Raw genomic sequence first — 22,621 nt, 5'->3', positions numbered from 1 at the left:
TAACACCTCCCCTTGTTAAACAGCCCATTCAGTTTAAAATGGTAATGAGAGGCAAAACGTTTTTGTGAATTATATAAAAAAAAATTATTAAAAATACCTTCTATTTTTGTCCCTTTTTTAAAGGTGATCACATTACCTCTGTTCTCAGCTGCATAAGAGCTGGGGGGAGGAGAAGTAGCAGCACGCTGATAGCTGGTTAGGGGGGTGTGTCATTGGAGGAGGGCAGGCTGAGTTCCCAGCACAGCCAATGAACTGACCATGCCGTGTTATCCTGCTTAGCGTGGTCAGTTTTTAATAGGAAAGCAGGGGTATTGACAGGAATACCAGGAATTTCACGCAAAGGAGGCAATAGAAAGAGAACAAGATGCTTTTTCATACAAGTACACAGTACAGCAGGCACATATCGGGAATATGAAATTTTGGGGTTACATATTTATTTAACCTACATGCAGGAAGGATAGTGATGGAATCCTTTTAGCTAGCACCTTTCAGGTACTTCACCCACCTCCCCTCTCTGTCACTCTCCTCATTTGAGGCACACTGCATTCATTTCTTTTCCCCAGTTTCTAAAGATGGCTACAGGCCCCCTGGACCGGTATCAACCTTTCACCTCTTGATGACTTCTCTGCCTGGCTACCCTGCTTTCTCTCTTCTGAAATCCCTATAATTTTCGAGGACTTCAACATCCCTACTAACACTCCTGCTACTTCCAAACTTCTCAGTCTAACCTCCTCCTTTGACCTGAAGCAATGGATACATGCTTCTACTCACTCTGAAGGCAATACCCTTGACCTTGTTTTTCTCCCACCTATGCACTCCATGCAACCGCTTCAACTATCCTTACCCTTCCCCTGATCACTACCTAATTAGTTTCAGTCTCTCCCTCTGCTCTCCCCCCAACCGTCTAATGGTTACCTGTAGAAACCTACGCCTTCTCTACTCTGCTACTGACCACCTCTATGACAAAATCGCACCCCTGTCCTGCACCAACCTAGCCACTTCTGTCTATAACACTTCATTTCTAGCCTCACTGGACACACTGACCCCCCCCCCCCCCCTCACTACACACAGAATTGGGCCCCATCCCCTTCAACCTTGGCAAACAGATGACATTAGAAGTCTGAAAAAACACAGCCGTGCCTGTGGCTTAAGACTAAGGCCGCGTACACACGGGCAGATTGTCTGGCCAACTAAGTTCGTCAGACAATCCGACAGACAGTCCGTTCAAAATTTACATGAATGGACTTGACCACACACGATGAGCAGACAGTCCGCTGAAAGCGTGCGCGATGACGTGTACAGCACGTACGACGGGACTAGAAAAACGACGTCCTATACACTGCAATGCAACCTTCGGCCGTGTAAATCCTTTCTGAGCATGCGCCATACTTAGTCCGTCCAACTTGCCTACACACGAGCGGACTGTCCGCTGAAACCAAGTTTGGACGGACAAAATTTCGGAAATTCCGTAAGACTTTGTTCGTCAGACAGTTCGCTGAAAAAGTCCGCTGAAGCCCACACACGAGCGGATTGTCCGCTGAAACACTGTTCAGTGGACTAAGTTGGACAGACAATCCGCCCGTGTGTACGTGGCCTAAGTCCCACAAAGATTTCAGCCAGTGTAAATCTGCCCTCCAAAAACACAATTCCTGCCTCCTCCCTGCCAAGCAGACCTTTTCATCTCTCTCATTAACACCTTATCCTGTCCCCGTAAACTCTTCTCTACCTTCAACTCTCTACTTCGTCCTCCACTGCCTCCACCCACCAACTCACTCACAGCCCAGGAGATCGCCAATCACATCAAACCGAAGATTGATACAATTTGTGATGAGATTTCTACTGTTCAGATACCCTCCACGCATTACACTTCATGCCCGCAGGTACAATCATAACTTCCCTCTTTCAACCCCACCACTATAGATGAGGTTGCTAAACTACTTCCTAACGCCCATCTTACCACCTGCCCTCTGGATCCTGTTCCCTTACAAATGCTAAGTTCACCCTCTAGCTCTATTCTACACTCTCTAACCAACATCTTCAATCTCTCCCTCTCTTCTGGCATCTTCCCCAACTCTCTAAAACAAGCACTTGTCAGCCCCATACTTAAAAAAAAAAAAAAAAAAAAAAAGCCCTCACTGGACCCATCCAATCTTAACAGCCTATGCCCTATCTCCTTGCTCCCCTTTTTATCCAAACTCCTTGACCGTCTGGTCTACAACTTGCTGAGTGACCACCTTGCTGATTTATTGCCTTCTTGGTCCCCTTGAGTCTGGATTTCGTCCTCAACACTGCACATAAACTGCTCTGCTAAAACTAACAAACGATCTACTAATGACCAAAACCAATGGACCCCTATACTCCTACTCCTGGACCCCTTTACTGCCTTTGATATGGTTGACCACCCCCTCCTCCTCAAAAAACTCCACGCCTTTGGTCTCCATGACTGTACTCTTCGCTGGTTCTTTTCCTACTTATCCAATCACACCTTTAGCGTTACTTACAATTCTACCTACTCCTCTCCTCTTCCTTTCTCTGTTGGGGTTCCCCAAGGTTCTGTTCTCGGACCTCTCCTATTTTCAAATCTACACCTCCTTCCTGCAGCTGCTTCCAATGCCATCTCTATGCTGACGACACTCAAATCTATTTCTCTACCCCTCAGCTCACGCCTTCAGTCTCCTCACGTATCGCTAATTTACTGTTGGATATATCAGTCTGGATGTCACACCACTTCCTCAAACTTAATCTATCCAAAACTGAGTTTATCATTTTGCCTCCCCCTGATCCTGACACCTCTATCAAAATCGATGGCACAGCTATAAGCTCATCCCCACGTGCTAAGGTGTAGCCCTAGACTCTGAACTCTCCTTTAAGCCCCACGTCCAATCGCTGTCCAAATCTTGCCGCCTCCACAACATCTCCAAAATATGCCCCTTTCTAACCAATGACACAACAAAACTCTTAATTCACTCTCTGGTTATTTCTCGCCTCAACTACTGCAACTCCCTCCTCATTGGCTTACCTCTACATAGTCTATCCCGCCTTCAATCCATCATGAATGCTGCTGCCAGACTCATCCGCCTTACCAATCACTCTGTCTGTTACTTCCCTCTGTCAATCCCTCCACTGGCTCCCGCTCACCCAACAAATTGAATTAAAAATACTAACAACTACTTACAAAGCCATCCACAACTCTGCCCCCAGATACGTCACTGACCTAGTCTTTAAATACCCACCTAATCGTTCTTTGTTCTTCTCAAAAACCTCCTGCTCTATAGCTCCCTCATCACCTCCTCCCATGCGCAGGATTTTTCCAGAGTCTCTCCAATCCTATGGAACTCCTTACCCCAAATCTCTCTGATTTTATCTCCAACTCTATTAGCTTTTAGACAATCCCTAAAAACCCTCCACTTCAGAGAAGCCTATTCCTCCCACACCCAACAACTGTATTTTAAATTTTCTCCATCTGATCACCCCACCACTGTTACCTTTTGTTCCACTTGACCCTTCCTTGTAAGTTCTAACGAGCAGGGCCCTCTGATTCCTCCGGTCTTGAATTGTATTGTAACTGTACTGTTTGCCCCATGTTGTAAAGCACTGCGCAAAACTGTTGGCGCTATATAAATCCTGTATAATAATATTGGCTGTGCAGGGTGAGTGCATCTGAGAACATGTGCACAGGGATATTGCTGCAGACATTTTAAAGGCATTTTTTGTAAAAATGGAAATTAATAAATAAATGCAGCCATATTGCATTAAGTAAAAATGTGTATTAATTTGGGTGTTATGGAGCCTGCAAAGCATTGCAACTGCAATTTGTGCATCACAGGTGCAGTGCACAGGCTCCTGCAAACTCTTTAGCCCTAGGTTCATACAGAAGTACATATCTTTTTTACTTATGGAGCAGGAGGAAATAAACAATGGACTACAATTGTAGTGATGTCACTCCACTTGTGCTCCATTGAGAACAACCGGTATCAGTGGCAGATGGGACTTGTGTCAATATGTATAGGTGTTAGTACTCCTGCGCTACCCAATCTCTTAGATAATGGGTTGTCCTAGCAAACTGTGCTCTTACTGATATTATTTGTGATATAACCAAGTGTGCTGCAATCCCTGCTTTGTGTTCCCACAAATGAAATGACAATAATTTAAAGCTCTGCGCTCCTTTCAATAACGAGCAAACATATAATATTCATCCAAAAGTGTACATATCCAAATACTGTTCAAACAGACGTATTTGTATACTTTGATAACTATTAAAGTGCTCAAAACAGTGCTTCCTTTTTATGTTTAATCTTCTTTTTTTTTTTTGTTGGTTTTGCAGTCACAATAAAACATACCGACCTATGTTAGTAAAATACAAATATGTTAGAGGAGCCTGATCATATTGACGCTCGCATCTGCGGGTAATGCAGAGTAAGAATACAAGCATCAAGAATAATCAGGCTACATACACATGAAATAGGAAAACTTTTCTCATTTTCATAATACAATTAAGATCAAACAAGATGCATGTATTAGGGGTGTGGTGTTAACACATACAATCTTCTACACAGAGCACCTCTAAAAGAATTTTGACAGATGAGCAAAATGAGTATATCCAAGAGCAAAAAAAGGTGTGTGTGTGTGTGTGTGGACAGACTGAAAAAGAGAGGCTATTAATATCTATAGAGACAACAGAAGATGGCATAGGCTAATAAGAGGATCCTTGGACAGGCTAAAGGAAGGTAGAGGTAAACATATCAAAGGTAGATGAATACCAGAAATTATTAGACAATCCAAATTACCGTATATACTCGAGTATAAGCCGAGATTTTCAGCCCCTTTTTTTAGGCTGAAAGTGCCCCCCTCGGCTTATACTTTAGTCACCGCCGTCTGCTTACCTGATCTGCGTGTCGTGCAGACAGACGGCGGCCATTCCACTATTCAAAAGCCGCGCCTCCCTGTCTGTGATAGGCGGAACACTCAATTTCCCAGCAGTCAGTGTTCCGCCTATCACGGACATCCGCTCATCCTCATACTACGGACGAGGATGAGAGGATGTCCGTGATAGGCGGAACACTGACTGCTGCGAAATTGAGTGTTCTGCCTATCACAGACAGAGGCGCAGCTTTTGAAACCTGGCATGGCCGCCATATGTTTTTTATACATGCAGATCGGTGCAAAATGGCACACAGAAGCTGCAGAAGGACAAAGAGGCTGCAGATTGGCACAGGTAGGCTGCAATGGACACAGGGAGGGACACAGGGAGGGACACAGGGATGGACGCTGTAACAGTAGCTGCTGCATGTCTCACCCTCGGCTTATACACGAGTCAATACGTTTTCCCAATTTTTTTGTGGTAAATTAGGGGCCTCGGCTTATATTCGGATCGACCTATACTTGAGTATATACGGTAGATTATGAGGTCAGATTTATCTTCATCCCATGCTACCATATTCTGCAAGTATTCCATTTGATTCATTTCACAAGCCCAAACTGATAAGGTTGGTGTGTCAGATTGGCGCCAGTATCTGGCAATAACAGAGCAAGCTGTGGTCAAGAAAAATCTAAATCGACTCTTTTTGATCTGCTGTTAAGGATAAAAATGTAAGCTGGGGTTGGTTGGGAAAGGTATCACCCACCAGGTCAGCAAACCGTTGCAAAATCTTTTCCCAAAAAGCAGCAAGACGTGGGCAAGTGTCACAGCTATGAATCATAGTATAACAGGAGCCTGCAAACAGCCCCAGCATAGGTCAGGGATGGTAGGGTAAATTTTATGAAAAATGGAGGGGCAGCGATACCACCTGGAGCGTATAGGTCCGTGCTTCTTTTTTTAAATAGTGATCTTCTACTTCAATTAGGCAATAAGGTGCTATTAATTCATAAAATAATTACAAGTCCATAAATCAGAAATTTTATTTTCTGTGTTGAAATACTTTGTGTTGATCCTTCACCTGTCGCTTTGTAGTGAGCCTTCACCTGTCGCCAATAACCTCTGATTCCAAAAACGTGTCACCACACCACGTGTTCAAGGCTCACAGAACTCTCACCTTAACTACATATCAGTTAGGCTTAATAATATATTGTATTCTCTTTTATATTGGCATCTTTCTTCTCCTTTTCACTGGGGGGGGCCCCCTTGATTAAGTCGCGTGTGGCTTGATGTGACTCATAGGGAGAGAGGAGAGGCTGACACGAACTGGAAGTAACACAGGAAGACGCCAGTACATTGAGGTTTTTCATGTTTGAAGCGTGTTTTTGAATGTGAGTACATACATTTTAATAAATAAGAAAATTGATGGTTTAAATACTACACTATGGGAGCCTGTGCATTTTTGTTCCACCCCCTCACCATTGTGAGTTATGCAGAATGGCCTTATGTAACCTGGAGTATTAACATAAGGAGCCATATACACATACTGCATATTGAGGAGGAGTATCTGGAGAGGGGCACCAGTGAATAGGAGAAGAGATGCCAATACAGAGAACAGAGAATACAATATATCAGGGATATGCAATTAGTGGATCTTCCACTGTTGCAAAACTACAAGTCCCATCATGCCTCTGCCTCTGGGTGTTATGCTTGTGGCTCTCAGTCTTGCTATGCCTCATGGGAATTGTAGTTCTGCAACAGCTGGAGGTCCACTAATTGCATATCCCTGCAATATATCATTAGGCCTCATTGATCTGTGGTTAAAGTGAGAGTTCTGTAAGCCTTGAACACATGGTATGGTGACACATTTTTGGAATTGGAGATTATTGTTGAAGGATCGACATGAAGTATTTCAACACAAAATAATTGTTAAATGAATGGACTTGTAATTATTTTATGAATTAATAGCACATTATTGCCTAATTGAAGTATAAGCGATCACTATTTAAAAAGGAAGTACTATTTTGAGCACTTTAATAGTTATCACAATACACGAATATGCCTGTTTAAACAGTATTTGGATATGTACACCTTTTTAGATGGGACTTGTAGTTTTCCATTCACAGATCCATTTCATATGGCATCCACTGGTCACTTATATTCTTTCAAAAAAAGACAACTTAGGTGTGTCTTCTATGGACAATACAGCCGCCCTGTGGTTCCTAGTATTCCCTTTCAGGCAGGCTAAAGAATCTAGGTGTACACTTTTTTTTTTTTTTTTTTCTTTTTTTTCAAAAACCTTCTTTCAAAAGGGTATTTAAGGAAAGATTAGTAAGTCGGTCAATAAAGGTGAGCACAAAGGCGTGGTGCATAATATGTAACTTGGCAAATGATTTGGTTTGGCACTTGGACTCTAAACTAAGCCAAGACTTGCAGAATTTTAGTACCGCAAAAAATAAACATGCATGGGTAGTTCTGCATTAACATGGTAACATTATGTGAAGCATTTTTTATTATTTCACTTATCTTGTTGCCAAGGGGTAAGTGTGGTTTTTAGTCAGGATGAGTGGAGTGCAAACTTTTGATTGGCCTAAATAGAGAGTCCATATGCATATTTGGGAAGAGTGGGTCCCAATTGAGAGCATTTTAAAGGGTGTCGACGAGAGTTTTCATGTGTGTAATGTGCATTTAGATCACATGCCAAACACAGGTCAATTTAAAATCTGTTGTCAAATCATTGACCGTAATTAGTACACATAGCAGTTCAAAGGCTGCGTCTGACCTGCTTTGCGTGGCGTTGCACTGCAATTCTTTGGATGCAGCATGTTCTATTTGGAGTGTGCTTGAACAGGCAAAGTGGGTCAGATGCAGCTTTTCTTGGCAAACGCTGCATTTGCCATTATGATGCATGCCTTTTTGTGTTTGAATAGCAAAGGCAGCTTTTGAAAGGAACGCCTAACAATGTGAGCCCTAGGATATGCTCTGCAATGCACAGCCAAAACCCCAACAGAGCAGGGCACCATTAAGTATGTCCGTTAATGCAATTACATTTAATTTAACATGTTCTGATTTTAAACAATTTTTTTTTTTTTTTAAGAGGCTAGGCACAGACAGTGAAGCAGTTTTTAAAAAGAAATAAACACTTTACATAACTTTAAAGGCTAAGCTCACCTTGAGGCTGGGTTCACACCAGTGCATGGCAGGAGATTGTGACAGACTCTCTATGGAGCCAGTTCACACATCTCTGGAGTGGCTACAGTGCGAATTGTACAGGAGCCCTGTGCATCTTTGGGCTGAAATCGGACCTGAACCAGTGAATGGAGAGGCACCGGGCCCCTTGTTGTGAGCCCCTCTGTTCCTTAGTGTGAACCCAGCCTTAAGGAAAACAAAATAAATGCACATCTATTTGCAAAAATAAAAATACGCATTTATTATTTTTTTTTTTTTTAACCTCTGTATGGGCTTTCAGTTATAAAGCTGGGGGAAGTGTCCATAGACTACAAGTGCGCTGATGAGCACATTAGTACTCCATTGAGAACTAGAAGCTGTCTGCCACGGTGGAGGACAGGACTTGTAGTTCATTCATTCACATGCCTGCACATCCGCACTGATTTTTGATTGTAACAGCGGAATGACCTCTCCATCCTGCCCCCAGAGCAAGCAGCTGGCAATGGGGGCACCCAAGCAGGCTCGCTTCTCGCCCCCTCTCTCTTATTTGCCAACTGGCTGTGAATGACAGCAGCCAGAGCCAATGTCTCAGCCAATGAGGAAGGAGAGTCCCTGGAGAGCCAAAGCCTCTCGTGCATATTGCTGGATTGCAATGGGGCTCAGGTAAGTATTAGGGGGTCTCTCTCTTTCTCTTTCTTATACCACTTGCCTTATTGTGGATACTTTGTACAAAGGCTTTCAAATTTTTCAATAAAAAATTAAGTTTAAATATTAATTATAAGGTGGGCAGGTTCAACTGGTAGTGGGCAGGACATGGATACTCAGCAACAGACCTGTACAAGAAACAAGCCCCATTCAATGCAGGAGGGCATTGTACAGCAAGTCCATAGCATGAAACAAACACAAAATATCAGCTTGCTTGAGCAACTAACTAAACTCAGGTCAGCATGCCTTAGAGGGTATCCCCTAAAAAGCTACCCTACACAAACAGGCAGTAAGTGTAACTTATTATTGTTGTTAGCACGCAGCCTTTCCAGTCAGCTGCAGGCTCTCACAGCAGAAAGCGTGATAGGAATAAAAAAAAAAAAACCCTGAGCATCAGTCAATTTGTATAGGCAGTGGTCTAAGACTAATAATGTGCTCTGGATACAAGGTAAGATGTGGACCCAGGAATGAAGGCTGTAACCAGCCAAAGCCTCTAGACTCCAGGACCCAGGGCAGAACTTAAAGTGGAGGTCCGTCCACCTCTGCAAGCAAAAATTAAAAGCCAGCAGCTACACATACTGCAGCTGCTGATTTTTAATAATAGGACACTTACCTGTCCTGGAGTACCTGTCCTGCGATGTCGGCACCGCAGCCGATGTTTCCATCGGCTGTCGCTGCCATTGCGGGTAAGGGAACCCAGCAGTGTAGCATTACGGCTTCATGCCGGGTCCCTACTGTGCATGCGCAAGGCTCCGCAGCGCTCTCCTACTGGCCTGGTGGTGGGGAAGGAGGAGAGAAGAGGGGGCCGAGCTATGACGTAATTTGCCGCAGCCCAGACCCCCGGAACTCCGCTTTAAAGTGGTTCTAAAGCTTGGACATGTTTACCTGTAATAAAATTTCCTAGTATTTGTATCACCCAACCCCCCTTTATAATTACCAGAGTCCTCTCTCGATCCAGGGCTGTGCCCCTCTACAGCATCTCTCTCTGTTGACAGAAACAGCAGCGGGAGCCATTGCTGCTGTCAATCAAATCCTGTGAGCAGAGAATGGGAGACGGGGCTAAGCCGCACTGTGTGTCAATACATTATAAATACCCATTTCTCTTGCTTTTTTTTTTTCCCCCCTTCTCTTTTATTCTCTTTCTATAAGTAATATAATCTCTGTTCTCAAATGCATAAGGAACTTGGGGGAGAAGCAACACTACACTGATCTTTCCAGAGATTAGCTGTGCAGGTTATCGTGTCAGCACAAGTCTGACCATCGGAAGACAGGCGGGCTGTTCTCTGTTCTTCCAGCGCAGCCAGAAAACTGAACACACTAAGAAGGATGTGCTCTCATGCCTAGCTAGTCATGGTCAGTTTGAAATAGAAAAGGGGGGGACTGGCAGGATCCCCAGGCATTTCACACATAGGAAGCAATACAAAGAGGATATCTCTTAAAACAAGTAAGAGACAACAAACGTGTATCAGAAAAAATGTTGAGGTAACATATAGAAGAGTGACGGCAGAGAAACGACAAAGTGGTCTATCACACCTGCTGCATTTTATTTTATTTTATAATTAAACATGTTTTTGTGGGGGGGGGGGGTGTTATATAGTATAGATCTGTTTGCCCCAAGCGTGTTTAAATCCACTTACTGTTGACTGATTCAGTTCCTCTGCTGGAAGTCTATTCCAAGCATCATCTACTCTATCAGTAAAACACTTTCTAATGCCACGTACACACGATTGAATTGTCCGGCATACTTAGTCCGCCGAAACGCATTTCACAGGACAATTCGATCGTGTGTGGGCTTCAGCGGACTTTCTCAGCGTAAAGACTTGGGTTTCAGCGGACAATACGTTCGTCAGTATGCTAGTCCGGCGGACTAAGAATGACGCATGCTCAGAAGCAAGTACGAAAAGGAAGCTACTGGCTATTGAACTTCCTTTTTCTAGTCCCGTCATATGTGCTGTACGTCATCGCGCTAGCAAACGTCAGACTTTCTATGTGGCCAAGTCCGTTCGGTAGAAAGTCCGCCGGACTATCCGCCGGATTGTTTGCCGGACTAAGTACGCCGGACAATTCGATCATGTGTATGCTGCATAAGATTAGTTTTCAACTTTCCTCCTGCTAGTTTGAGGTCAAGTCTCTCTTGAGTTCTTGATCTTGACGTCATACAGAAAATACTGTAATCCTCCTGAACCTTATTCACACCCTTCATGTATTTAAAGGTTTCAGTCACGTCTCCCCTTTCCCTTCTTTGCTCCAGACTGTACGTAATAAGTTCCTGAAGTCTTTCCTGATATCTTTTATACTTCAGATCTTTCACCATTTTTTTGTTACCCATCTCTGGACTTGTTCTATCTTCTCAATCTCTTTCTGTGAGTGAGGTCTCCAGAACTGGACACAGTATGCTAGATGATGTCTCACTAAAGATCTATGTAGGGGAATCAGAAACTCCTTCCTCCTACTGGTGATCCCTCTAGTTATGCTTTATAGAATTCTATTTGCTTTTCCCACTGCATAGCCACACTGTCTGCTTATTTTGTGGTCATCTGAAATGAGTACCCCCAAATCTGTTTTCTCTGTAATGCTGGCCAACAGTGTAGTCTATCAAGGGCTTCTTCTCTGGGTGGGTGCATTATTTTACGTTTATAAACAAACTGCAGTTTCCACTTCTTTGACCAATCTTCGAGTTATGTTCCATGTTACAGACTCCTCCAGGGATATCGACCCTATTTACACACCTTTGTGTCATCAGCAAAAAATAAATACCTTGGGTCCCTTTCACAAAGTCATTGCGACCAGGTCTGCCTGTCGGTTTTTCAAGCAGACCCGATCGGACCGTCCATTCACTGCTATGGACAGGTGGGTGTAAATGGAATTGTGTCTGTTTACACCCAGCTACCTCTGATCAGATCCAGTCTGCTAAAAAAATAAAAATAAAAATGGAAGGGGATCCATCCTCCTCCGTCTAGCCGAATTGGATTAGAGGGCAGTCAGACTCAGTTGTCCGTTGACATCTAGTCATCCATAGAGTAGATCAGGCTGTCTGTGTCCTCTCTGTATCAACTGAGTAAACGCGGAACAGCTCTGTTACAACCATATGCTGGTATCTCTCCTTTCGCCAACTGCATATCCACTGAACCACCCAAGGGTTAGCTTGTACAACTTTTGTATTAGATCATTATGTGGAACTGTATCAAATACCTTGCTGAAATCAAGATATGTTATGTCCACAGCACCACCCTTGTCCAAAACATTAGTGATATAGTGGAAAAAAGAAAACCAGTCAGATTAGTCTGACATGATCTGCCCTCAGTAAAGCCATGCTGCTTTGGGTCCAGCAAATTGTCTTCTTTTCAGGAGTGATTCCATTAACTTGACTACAGCTGATGTTAAACTCTCTGGCATGTAATTGCCAGCTTCTACCTTGCTACCCTTCTTGTGGATAGGTACAATATTAGCTGTCCGCCAGTCATAGTGAATTTCTGTTTGATTGATTAAAAAGATCTGTTATTAGCCTAAAATCTATACCTCCAAGTTCTCTTAGAATTCTGGGATGAATACCATCAGGGCCCATTGCTTTAAGCTTTAACCCAGCCTGCTCCTCTGCTACCTCTGTCTGTAGAAATACTGAAACTACCGCTTGTCAATTTTGCCTATTGAGTTTAACCACTGAGCACTTAAACCCCCTTCCTAACCAGACCAATTTTCAGCTTTTGGTGCTCTCAAATTTTGAATGACAATTACTGTACCCATATGAAATGTTTGTCCTTTTTTTTTTTCACATAAATAGAACTTTCTTTTGGTGGTATTTAATCACCACTGTTTTTTTATTTTTTGCGATATAAAAAAAAAAATACAGAAAATTCTGTAAAAAAATATAAAATAAAAAAATATTTGTTTGTTTAAATTTATTGGCGCCAAGTATGGCAGCACTGGCAGTGGCAGAATATGGGCACTGAATGGTACAGAGAGGGGGGAAACCGCCGTCATTTGACGGAGCGATCACGTGGTAAACGGCCGCTACTAGCACGGGAGCAGGATTCTGTGAGGACGTCCACCCAGAATAAGCCGACCTCGCTGTAGCCGTCTTTTGGCTATGGCTATGGCCCGGTCGGCATGTGGTTAATGGGGGTGCACCGCAACAGAATGCAGCGTGGCAGTGTGTTATTACAGGGTTTACGCCCCTTTTGAAGAGCAATTTGAATGTGGGTTGCTCTTCAGAGGGCACCACAAATGTGATATAGACCTCATAAACTCACAAGGTAGTGCTGTTTGGTTTTCTCAATGTATATACACTGAGTAAAATTATAAATGCAATACTTTTGAGTTTGCCCCTATTTATCATTAGCTGAACGCAAAGATCTACGACTTTTTCTATGTACACAAAAGGCCTATTTCTCTCAAATATTATTCATAGATCCTGTGTTAGTGAGCACTTCTCCTTTGCCAAGATAATACATCCACCTCACAGGTGTGGCATATCAAGATGCTGATTAGACAGCATGATTATTGCACAGGCTGGCCACAATAAAAGGCCACTCTAAAATGTGCAGTTTTAGGGCCCTTTCACACTGGGGCGGCGTCGGCGGTAAAGCGGCGCTATTGTTGGCGCTGCTTTACCATCGTTTTAGCGGTGCTATTCGGCTGCTAGTTTGGGACATTTTAACCCCCGCTTGCGGCCCAGAAAGGGTTAAAAACCACCGCAAAGCGCCGCTACAGCAGCGCTATGTCAGCAGTATAGCCGAGCTGCCCCATTGATTTCAATGGGCAGGAGCGGTTTAGGAGCCGTGTATATACCGCTCCAAAGATGCTGCTAGCAGGACTTTTTTGAGCATCCTGCCAGCGCACCGCTCCAGTGTGAAAGCCCTCTGGGCTTTCACATTGGAGAGACGGCAGCGGTTGTTTCAGGGCGCTTTGCAAGTGCTATTTTTAGCGCTGTAGCGCCAGCAAAGCACCCTAGTGTGAAAGGGGTCTTGCTGTATTGGTGGGGTCAGGGGGGTCTGAAAATCAGTCAGTATCTGGTGTGAACACCATTTGCCTTATGCAATGCAGCACATCTCCTTCACATGGAGTTGATCAGGTTGTTGATTGTGGCCTGTGGAATGTTGGTCCTTTCCTCTTCAATGTCTGTGCGAAGTTGCTGGATATTGGCAGAAACTGGAACACGCTGTATATGGCGATCCAGAGCATCCAAACATGCTCAATGGGTGACATGTCCTGTGAGTATGCTGGCCATGCAAGAACTAAGACATTTGCAGCTTCCAGCAATTGTGTACAAATACTTGCAACATGGAGCCGTGCATTATCATGCTGCAACATGAGGTGATGGTTGTGGATGAATGGCACAACAATGGGCCTCAGGATCTCGTCACGGTATCTCTGTGCATTCAAAATGCCATCAATAAAATGCACCAGTGTTCGTTGTCCATAGTATGCGCCTGCCCATACCATAGCCCTACTGCCACTATGGGCCACTCGATCCAAGATGTTGACATCAGCAAACCGCTCACCCACAACGCCGTACATGCTGTCTGCCATCTGCCCTGTACAGTGAAAACCAGCATTCGTCTGTGAAGAGGACACCTCTCCAAAGTGCCAGGTGCCATCGAATGTGAGCATTTGCCCACTCAAGTCAGTTACGATGACGAATGGCAGTCGGGTTGAGACCCCGATAAAGATGTCGAGCATGCAGATGACGGTTTCTGGCAGTTTTTGCAGAAATTCTTTGGTTATGCTAACTCATTGTTGCAGCTGTCCTGGTGGCGAGTCTCAGACAGTCTTTGAGGTGAAGATGCTTAATGTGGAGGTCCTGGGCTGGTGTGGTTACACGTGGTTTGCAGTTGTGAGGCCGGTGGGATGTACTGGCAAATTCTCCGAAACCTCTTTTGGAGATGGCTTATGGTAGAGAAATTAACATTCGATTCAAGGACAACAGCTCTGGTGGATATTCCTGCAGTCAGCATGCAAATTGCCCTCAAAACTTGGGACGTGGCATTGTGCTGTGTGATAAAACTGCACGTTTTACAGTGGCCTTTTATTGTGGCCAGCCTAAGGCACACGTGCAATAATCCTGCTGTCTAATCAGCATTTTGATATGCCACACCTGTAAGGGGAATGGATTATTTTGGCAAAGGAGAAGTGTGCACTAACACACATTTACAGATTTGTGAACAATATTTGAAAGAAATGGGCCTCTTGTGTATATAGAAAGTCTATAGATCTGAGTTCAGCTCGGTGTATATATATTTTTACATGTGTGCCTTGCGCTATGATCATTACCTGCCAAGTGAGTGCTGCCTCTAGGAAAAAGACTAAATCCACTGCAAAATATACTTTGTTACATTTTCCCCTTGCTGTTATGTCCTGCAGAGCACACCTTTACATTTATTTTTTGCCAGTGATTCTACATACCTCAAATTAGGTTTGCACCACCCAAGCCATTACAGTGCCTTAAAGTATTCATACCCCTTGACATTTTCCACATTTTTCCATGTTACAACCAAAAACATGAATGTATTCTATTGGGATTTTTATGTGATAGATCAACACAAAGTGGTACATAATTGTGAAGTGGAAGGACAATTCTAAATGGGTTTTCGAGATGTTTTACAAATATCTGAAAAGTGTGGCGTGCATTTCTATTCAACTCCCTTTTACTCTTATACCTCTAACTAAAATCTAGTGGAACCAAATGCTTTCAGAAGTCATCTAGTTAGTAAATGGAGTCCACCTGTGTGTAATGTAATCTAAGTATAAATACAGCTGTTCTGTAAAGTCCTCTGAGGTTTTTTAGAGAACCTTAGGGAACAAACGGCATCATGAAGGCCAAGGAACACACCAGACAGGTTAGGGATAAAAAGTTGTGGAGAAGTTTTAAAGCCAGGGTTAGGTTATGAAAAATATCCCAAACTTTTAATGTCTCACGGAGCACTGTTCAATCCATCATCTGAAAATGGAAAGAATATGGCACAACTGCAAACTTACCAGGACATTGCCGTCCACCTAAACTGACAGGCCAGCCAAGGAGAGCATTAAAACGAGAAGCAGCCAAGAGGCCCATGGTAACTCTGGAGGAGCTGCAGAGGTCCACAGCTCAGGTGGGAGAATCTGTCCACAGGACAACTATTAGTCGTGCACTACACAAATCTGACCTTTTTATGGAAGAGTGGCAAGAAGAAAGCCATTGTTGAAAGAGAGCCAAAAGAAGACCTGTTTGCAGTTTGTGAGAAGCCATGTGGGGGACACAGCAAACATGTGGAAGAAGGTGCTCTAGTTAGATGAGACCAAAATTGAACTTTTGGTCTAAAAGCAAAACGCTTTGTGTGGTGAAAAACGAACACTGCACATCACCCTGAACACCTCATCTGTGAAACATGGTGGTGGCAACATCATGTTGTGGCGATGCTTTTCTTCAGCAGGGACAGGGAAGCTGGTCAGAGCTGATGGGAAGATAGATGGAGCCAAATACAGGGCAATCTTAGAAGAAAACCTGTTGGAGTCTGCAAATGACTTGAGACTGGGGAGGATCACCTTCCAGCAGGACAACAACCCTGAAAGTACAGCCAAAGCTGCAATGGAATGGTTTCGATCAAAGCATATGCATGTGTTAGAATGGCCCAGTCAAGTCCAGACCTAAATCCAATTGAGAACCTGTGGCAAAACTTGAAAACTGCTGTTCAGATGCTCTCCATCCAATCTGACAGAGCTTGAACTATTTTTGCAAAGAAGAATGGGCAAAAATGTCCCTCTAGATGTGCAAAGCTGGTAGAGACATCCCCAAAAAGACTTGCAGCTGTAATTGCAGCAAAGGGTGGTCCTACAAAGTATTGACTCAGGGGGGCTGATTATAAATGCACACCACACTTTTCAGATATTTTATTTGTAAAAAAAATTTGAAAACCATTTATCATTTTCCTTACACTTCACAATTTATGTGCTACTTTGTGTTTGGTCCATCTATCACATAAAATCCCAGTAAAATGCATTTACGTTTTTGGTTGCAATATGACAAAATGTTGACAATTTTAAGGGGTATGAACACTTTTTTTCAAGGCATTGTATATCCGTTAAAAGAAATAACTTGATCCTGCCAAAAATTCAGTGGGCTCTGTTTCTGAGAACTTTGCAGCCAGCCACTTTTTCAAGGAACTGTGTCTCAACAAGGATGTGTGGTAGCCTATCCCTTTGAGATATCGATCAAGATGTACATTACACATACTGTAAGTGTCTAGTTCTAAATGACCTGGAAAGGGTGCAGTATGAGCAAGCACTGAAGAACTGTTTAAAACGAGAATCAATCACAACACGGTTTTTTAAACTACTATCTGCAGACGTGGGCTAAGCATTGTGAAAAAAAAAGTATATATTTGTAGAGTCTGCTTGTGTTGACTTGACATTTGTTGGTTAATCACAGATTGGCTGCTATGCCACAATGAAGAAGAAAATCTATGCAATGGGAGGAGGATCGTATGGAAAGCTTTTTGAGTCCGTTGAGTGTTATGATTCCAAAACACAGCAGTGGACAGCAATATGCCCCCTGAAAGAAAGAAGGTGAGAGGGAAAACTTATGGTGATTTTATGGAGAAATTCTTCCTGCTAACTGTATCTTCACTAACTTCTATTTTCTCTGCAGGTTTGGGGCAGTAGCATGTGGGGTCGGTATGGAACTTTATGTCTTTGGTGGAGTCAGAAGTCGGGAAAACGAACAAAACAGTGAAATGGTGGCTTGTAAATCCGAATTCTACCATGATGACTTTAAAAGGTACACTTTGATGTTTAGAAAGTCAGGCAATGGTGTATACCAGTGGCCATCAACTCCTGTCCTCAGGGCCCACTACCAGGCCAGGTTTTCAAGATAACTAAAATACATCACAGGCGATATAATTTGCTGCTCAGTAATTGCAGTATTCTAGTCTGCATCTCCCCAAGGTAATACATAAAACCTGGTTGTAGGCCCTGAGGACAGGGTTGATGACCACTGGTGTGTACAGTAGGTGTCACCTAGGTTTCTCATATGGTGAAGTGCTCCAGGATTTATGTTTGATTTGGAGAAAGTGAAAACTCAACCCCCCCCCCCCCCCCCCCCCCAGAATCTTAACTGCCTTTTTGAAGAAGCCTTGAACACTGCATACATTATTATTAGCCATTTACAGGCTTTGCACGCTGCATCCACATTAAGCTTGCTAATTACTTTCTACATTTTGTATTGTGGCAGTGCAAGGTCCTGCCACTGTGAAAACATAAGAGAAAGTGACACAAGGTTTGCACATATGCAGAGTGAGGGACTTCAGAATGTCAATTTAGAGCACTGTGTTTTGTAACTTCTGAATCGGGGTCTGGAACTTGGAGACTTTTGAAGTACTTTGGGAGGGAAGGAGTCTCCAATCCTGTGTCTGGGTCAGACTTTATAATCTAGGACCTGACAATAGTTTGGGGCTCCACTAGAGAGACAGGAAGTCTCTAATAAGGGGTCTGGAAGACCTCAATCCTTCCCAGGAGTCAGAGAGGCTGCATAGGGCAGCCAGGGGCATGTATGTCTGCACAGTGCAGATACAGTCAGGGGCGGACTGACCATTGGGCCACTCGGGCACTGCCTGAGGGCCCCATGCCACTAGGGGGCCCCATCAGGGTTGCCAGCCTCAGTAAAACCAGGGACAGTATGTAAAATTTGTGTTTTTTGTTTTTACATCAGTCTCTGAAATGTCCCTTACCGACATCCTTTTGGTCTAAAAATCCCAAGATTATAGCTGCCCCACCTCTCCAGTACCTTCTCAGCCAATAGAAACATGTCTGTGTATACTGTGTGATTGTATACTGTGTGTGTGTATACTGTGTGGCCCCATAATCTCCTATTGCCCAAGGGCCCCATGAGTTGTCAGTCCGCCCCTGGGTACAGTTGGTGACAGAGCAGCAAGTAACTGGAAAACAGCTGAGGTACAAAGCATTGTGGTGCAGGGTTTGTTGGCCGGGAGGACCACGGTGCAAAAGGCCTGAGCAGTGGCACTGTTGGAGAGAATGACGAGGCTGATTGTCATTTATGCTTGTGTTGATGGTGGAAACTCCTACATTGGAAATCTGATTTTCTGTGTGAACCTTTCTTTTTTTATTAATAAAAGTGGGCCAGCAAGGCTTTGAACAGCATTTCTCTCTCACTGGGAAGCATTTCTAATAAACAAAACCCCACCACAAAATCACAGAGAGCTTTATCCCAATGGGTTACAGCCCTTTGCTTGCCTTTATCCAGCCCTCGGGACGCTATTCCTCCCACTGATATCAGCCACTGTTCTCCCACTAACACCAATGATAAGGCACCATTTCGTACACTGACACCAGCACTGAGGCCTAATCCTCCCACTGATACCAACAATTGGGCACTATTCCTTCCACTGACCCCAACAACAGGGCACTATTTTTATACTCGCATAGACCACCAAGCCTGAGGCATTTATTCCCACTGACACTGGGGAATTTTATTCTCCAGCTGCCCACATTCCGGGCCCTCTAAAATCGGGACACTAATCTGGCCCTTTGGTTAGAACTTTGGGAGACCCCTGTTCTGTCCCATATTGGGTTTCTTCAACATTGGGCTCTTGTCTTGTAGATACAGTTAAAAGATGGAATACCTATCCTTCTATCACACACTGATTAACATGTTTTATTTGGGTCCAGCTCTGTTTTAACATAAATGAACAATTGGCTTTAACTGGTGCAATGGATGTTCCACACCTCGGTTTTAAAAAATATACCTACTTCAGAGAAATAAGAGTATAACTGGGCATCAACCAGCAAATTTGGATATGCGGTTTTGTGCTCATTGAGTCCATTATGATGTACACTAATATGTGAGCAGATTATTCGAGGTAGTTGGTAGAGTTAGTTCATGCAATAAATTGTGTAACATGGTGTTGTAAGCGATTTTTGGCATGTTTTGGTACCTTTTTTAGTCCTAATCAGATGTGTTTTTTTTGTTTGTTTGTTTTGTTATTGTTTTTTTAATGGATACAAACCGTCCACTCCTGAATCATCCTGTGTATGTTTGTTTTTCCTACAGATGGATCTATCTAAATGATCAGAATTTGTGTATTCCAACAAGCTCTTCCTTTGTCTATGGAGCGGTGCCTATTGGAGCGAGTATATATGTTATTGGAGACCTTGACACAGGTAATTAACATTATAAAACTAATCTGGCAGTTATGCTAACTGATGAGGGCTGCAGCTTCAAAGGTTGTTGGCCAGGCTAGTTAAGAGTTGTAAAGGCAGAAGGTTTTTTTTTATCTTACTCCATTCCATTCGAAATAATACATGGTTTTCAAACCTTTTTACAAATAAATATGTGAAAAGTGTGGTGTGCATTTGTATTCAGTCAATACTTTGTAGAACCACCTTTCGCTGCAATTACAGCTTCCATTCTTTTTTGGGGATGTGTCTACCAGCTTTGCACTTCTAGAGTGACATTTTTGCCCATTCTTCTTTGCAAAATAGCTCAAGCTCTGTCAGATTTAAAGGAGAGCATCTGGGAACAGCAATTTCTAAGTCTTGCCACAGATTCTCAATTAGATTTCGGTCTGACCTTTGACTGGGCCATTCGAACACAAGGATATGCTTTTATCTAAACTATTCCATTGTAGCTTTGGCTGTATGTTTGAGGTCGTTGTCCTGCTGGAAGGTGAACCTCCACCCCAGTCTCAATTCTTTTGCAGACTCACAGGTTTTCGTCTAAGATTGCCCTGTATTTGGCTCCACCCATCTTCCCATCAACTCTGACAGCTTCCCTGTCCCTGCTAAAGAAAAGCATCCCCACATCATGTTGCTGCCACCACCATGTTTCACGTGGGGATGGTGTTTAGGGTGATGTGCAGTTTCGCTTTTCCACTATGCATAGCAATTTTGCTTTTAGGCCAAAAAGTTACGTTTTGGTCTCATCTGACCAGAGCACCACCTTCCACATGTTTGCTGTGTTCTCGCAAACCGCAAACAGGACTTATGGCTTTCTTTCAACAATGGCTTTCTTCTTGCCACTCTTCCATTAAGGCCAGATTTGTGGAGTACATGACTAATAGTTGTCCTTTTGGACAGATTCTCCCATCTGAGCTGTGGATCTCTGCAGCTCCTCCAGCGTTACCCTGGGCCTCTTTGCTGCTTCTCCTTTGTAATGCTCTCCTTAGCCGGCCTGTCAGTTTAGGTGGACGACCATCTCTTGGTAGGTTTGCAGTTGTGCCATACTCTTTCTGTTTTTGGATGATGGATTGAACAGTGCTCCGTGAGATGTTCAAAGCTTGGGATATTTTTTTTATAACCTAACCCTACTTCTCCACAACTTCATCCCTAACCTGTCTGGTGTGTTCCTTGGCCTTCATAATGCTGTTTGTTCACTAAGGTTTTCAAACAAACCTCTGAGGGCTTCACAGAACAGCTGTATTTATACTGAGATTAAATTACACAAAGGTGGACTCTATTTACTAATTAGGTGACTTCTGAAGGCAATTGGTTCCACTAAATTTTAGTTAGGGTTATCAGAGTAAAGGGGGCTGAATACAAATGCATGACACACTTTTCAGATATTTATTTGTAAAAAAGGTTTGAAAAACCCATTTATCAATTTCCTTCCACTTCACAATTATGTGCCTCTTTTTGTTGGTCGATCACATAAAATCCCAATAAAATACATTTACGTTTCTGGTTGTAACATGACAAAATGTGGAAAATTTCAAGGGGTATGAATACTTTTACAAGGCACTGTGTGTGTGTGTGTCTCACAAAAGTGAGTACACACCTGACATTTTTGTAAATATTTTAGTGTACCGTATATACTCGAGTATAGGCCGACCCGAATATAAGCCGAGGCCCCCAATTTACCCCCAAAAAAACTGGCAAACTTATTGACTCGTGTATAAGCCGAGGGTGAGACATGCCTGTCCATCCCTGTGTGTGTGTCCGTCCATCCCTGTGTGTCCGTCCATCCCTGTGTGTCCGTCCATCCATCCCTGTGTGTGTGTGTGTCCATCCATCCATCCATCCCTGTGTGTGTGTGTCTCCATCCATCCATCCCTGTGTGTGTGTGTCTCCATCCATCCATCCATCCATCCCTGTGTGTGTGTGTGTCTCCATCCATCCATCCCTGTGTGTGTGTGTCTCCATCCGTGTGTGTGTGTGTGTGTGTGTGTGTCCAGCCTACCTGTGTCCCGAGCCTTTGTCCCGAGCCTCCGTCCCGTGCCTTGCCTCCTTGCCTCCGTCCCGTGCCGTGCCTTGCCGCCGTGCCGCCGTGCCTTGCCTCCGTCCCGTGTCGTGCCTTGCCTTGCCTCCGTCCCGTCCCGTGCCGTGCCTTGCCTTGCCTCCGTCCCGTGCCCTCTTCGTCGGCGCCTCGGCGGCCATTGTAAAATTCAAAAGCCTCCGCCTTCGCCTGTGATAGGCGGAACACTGAATTTCCCAGCAGCCTGTGTTCCGCCTATCACGGACATCGTATCATCCTCGTCCGTAGTACGAGGATGAGACGATGTCCGTGATAGGCGGAACACAGGCTGCTGGGAAATTCAGTGTTCCGCCTATCACAGGCGAAGGCGGAGCCGGAGGCGCGGCTTTTGAATGATAGAATGGCCGCTGTCTGTCTGCTCGACACGCTGATCGAGCGGGCAGACAGCGATGACTCGAGTATAAGCCAAGGGGGGCACTTTCAGCCTCAAAAAAGAGGCTGAAAATCTCGGCTTATACTCGAGTATATACGGTATCTTTTCATGTGACAACACTGAAGAAATGAAACTTTGCTACAATGTAAAGTAGTGAGTGTACAGCTTGTATAACAGTGTAAATTTGCTGTCCCCTCAAAATAACTCAACACACAGCCATTAATGTTTAAACCGCTGGCAACAAAAGTGAGTACACTCCTAAGTAAAAATGTCCAAATTG

The 22,621-nt window shown here is 43.8% G+C and overlaps 1 protein-coding gene and 1 long non-coding RNA gene across 2 annotated transcripts in view; one reads left to right on the top strand and one right to left on the bottom strand.

The window, feature by feature from the left end:
* Nucleotides 1-22,621, bottom strand: part of LOC143930388 (uncharacterized) — a 66,451-nt gene that overhangs the window by 33,077 nt on the left and 10,753 nt on the right. The gene's annotated exons all lie outside the window — the stretch shown is intronic.
* The window catches only part of GAN (gigaxonin), a 62,017-nt gene that overhangs the window by 36,007 nt on the left and 3,389 nt on the right, over nt 1-22,621 (top strand). Inside the window, exons 8-10 of the mRNA XM_077454665.1 lie at nt 17,133-17,269; nt 17,352-17,480; nt 19,770-19,879. Of these exons, the coding sequence (XP_077310791.1) occupies nt 17,133-17,269; nt 17,352-17,480; nt 19,770-19,879 (376 nt within the window). The remainder of the gene's footprint in view (nt 1-17,132; nt 17,270-17,351; nt 17,481-19,769; nt 19,880-22,621) is intronic.

This window comes from Lithobates pipiens, unplaced genomic scaffold (assembly GCF_037356315.1).
Source record: "Lithobates pipiens isolate NorthernLeopardFrog02 unplaced genomic scaffold, aLitPip1_a1.2 Scaffold_10, whole genome shotgun sequence".
In the NCBI taxonomy this organism is placed as follows: domain Eukaryota; kingdom Metazoa; phylum Chordata; class Amphibia; order Anura; family Ranidae; genus Lithobates; species Lithobates pipiens.
The sequence above is the reverse complement of the archived record's forward strand: the minus strand, read 5'-3'. Positions and strand labels throughout refer to the sequence as shown.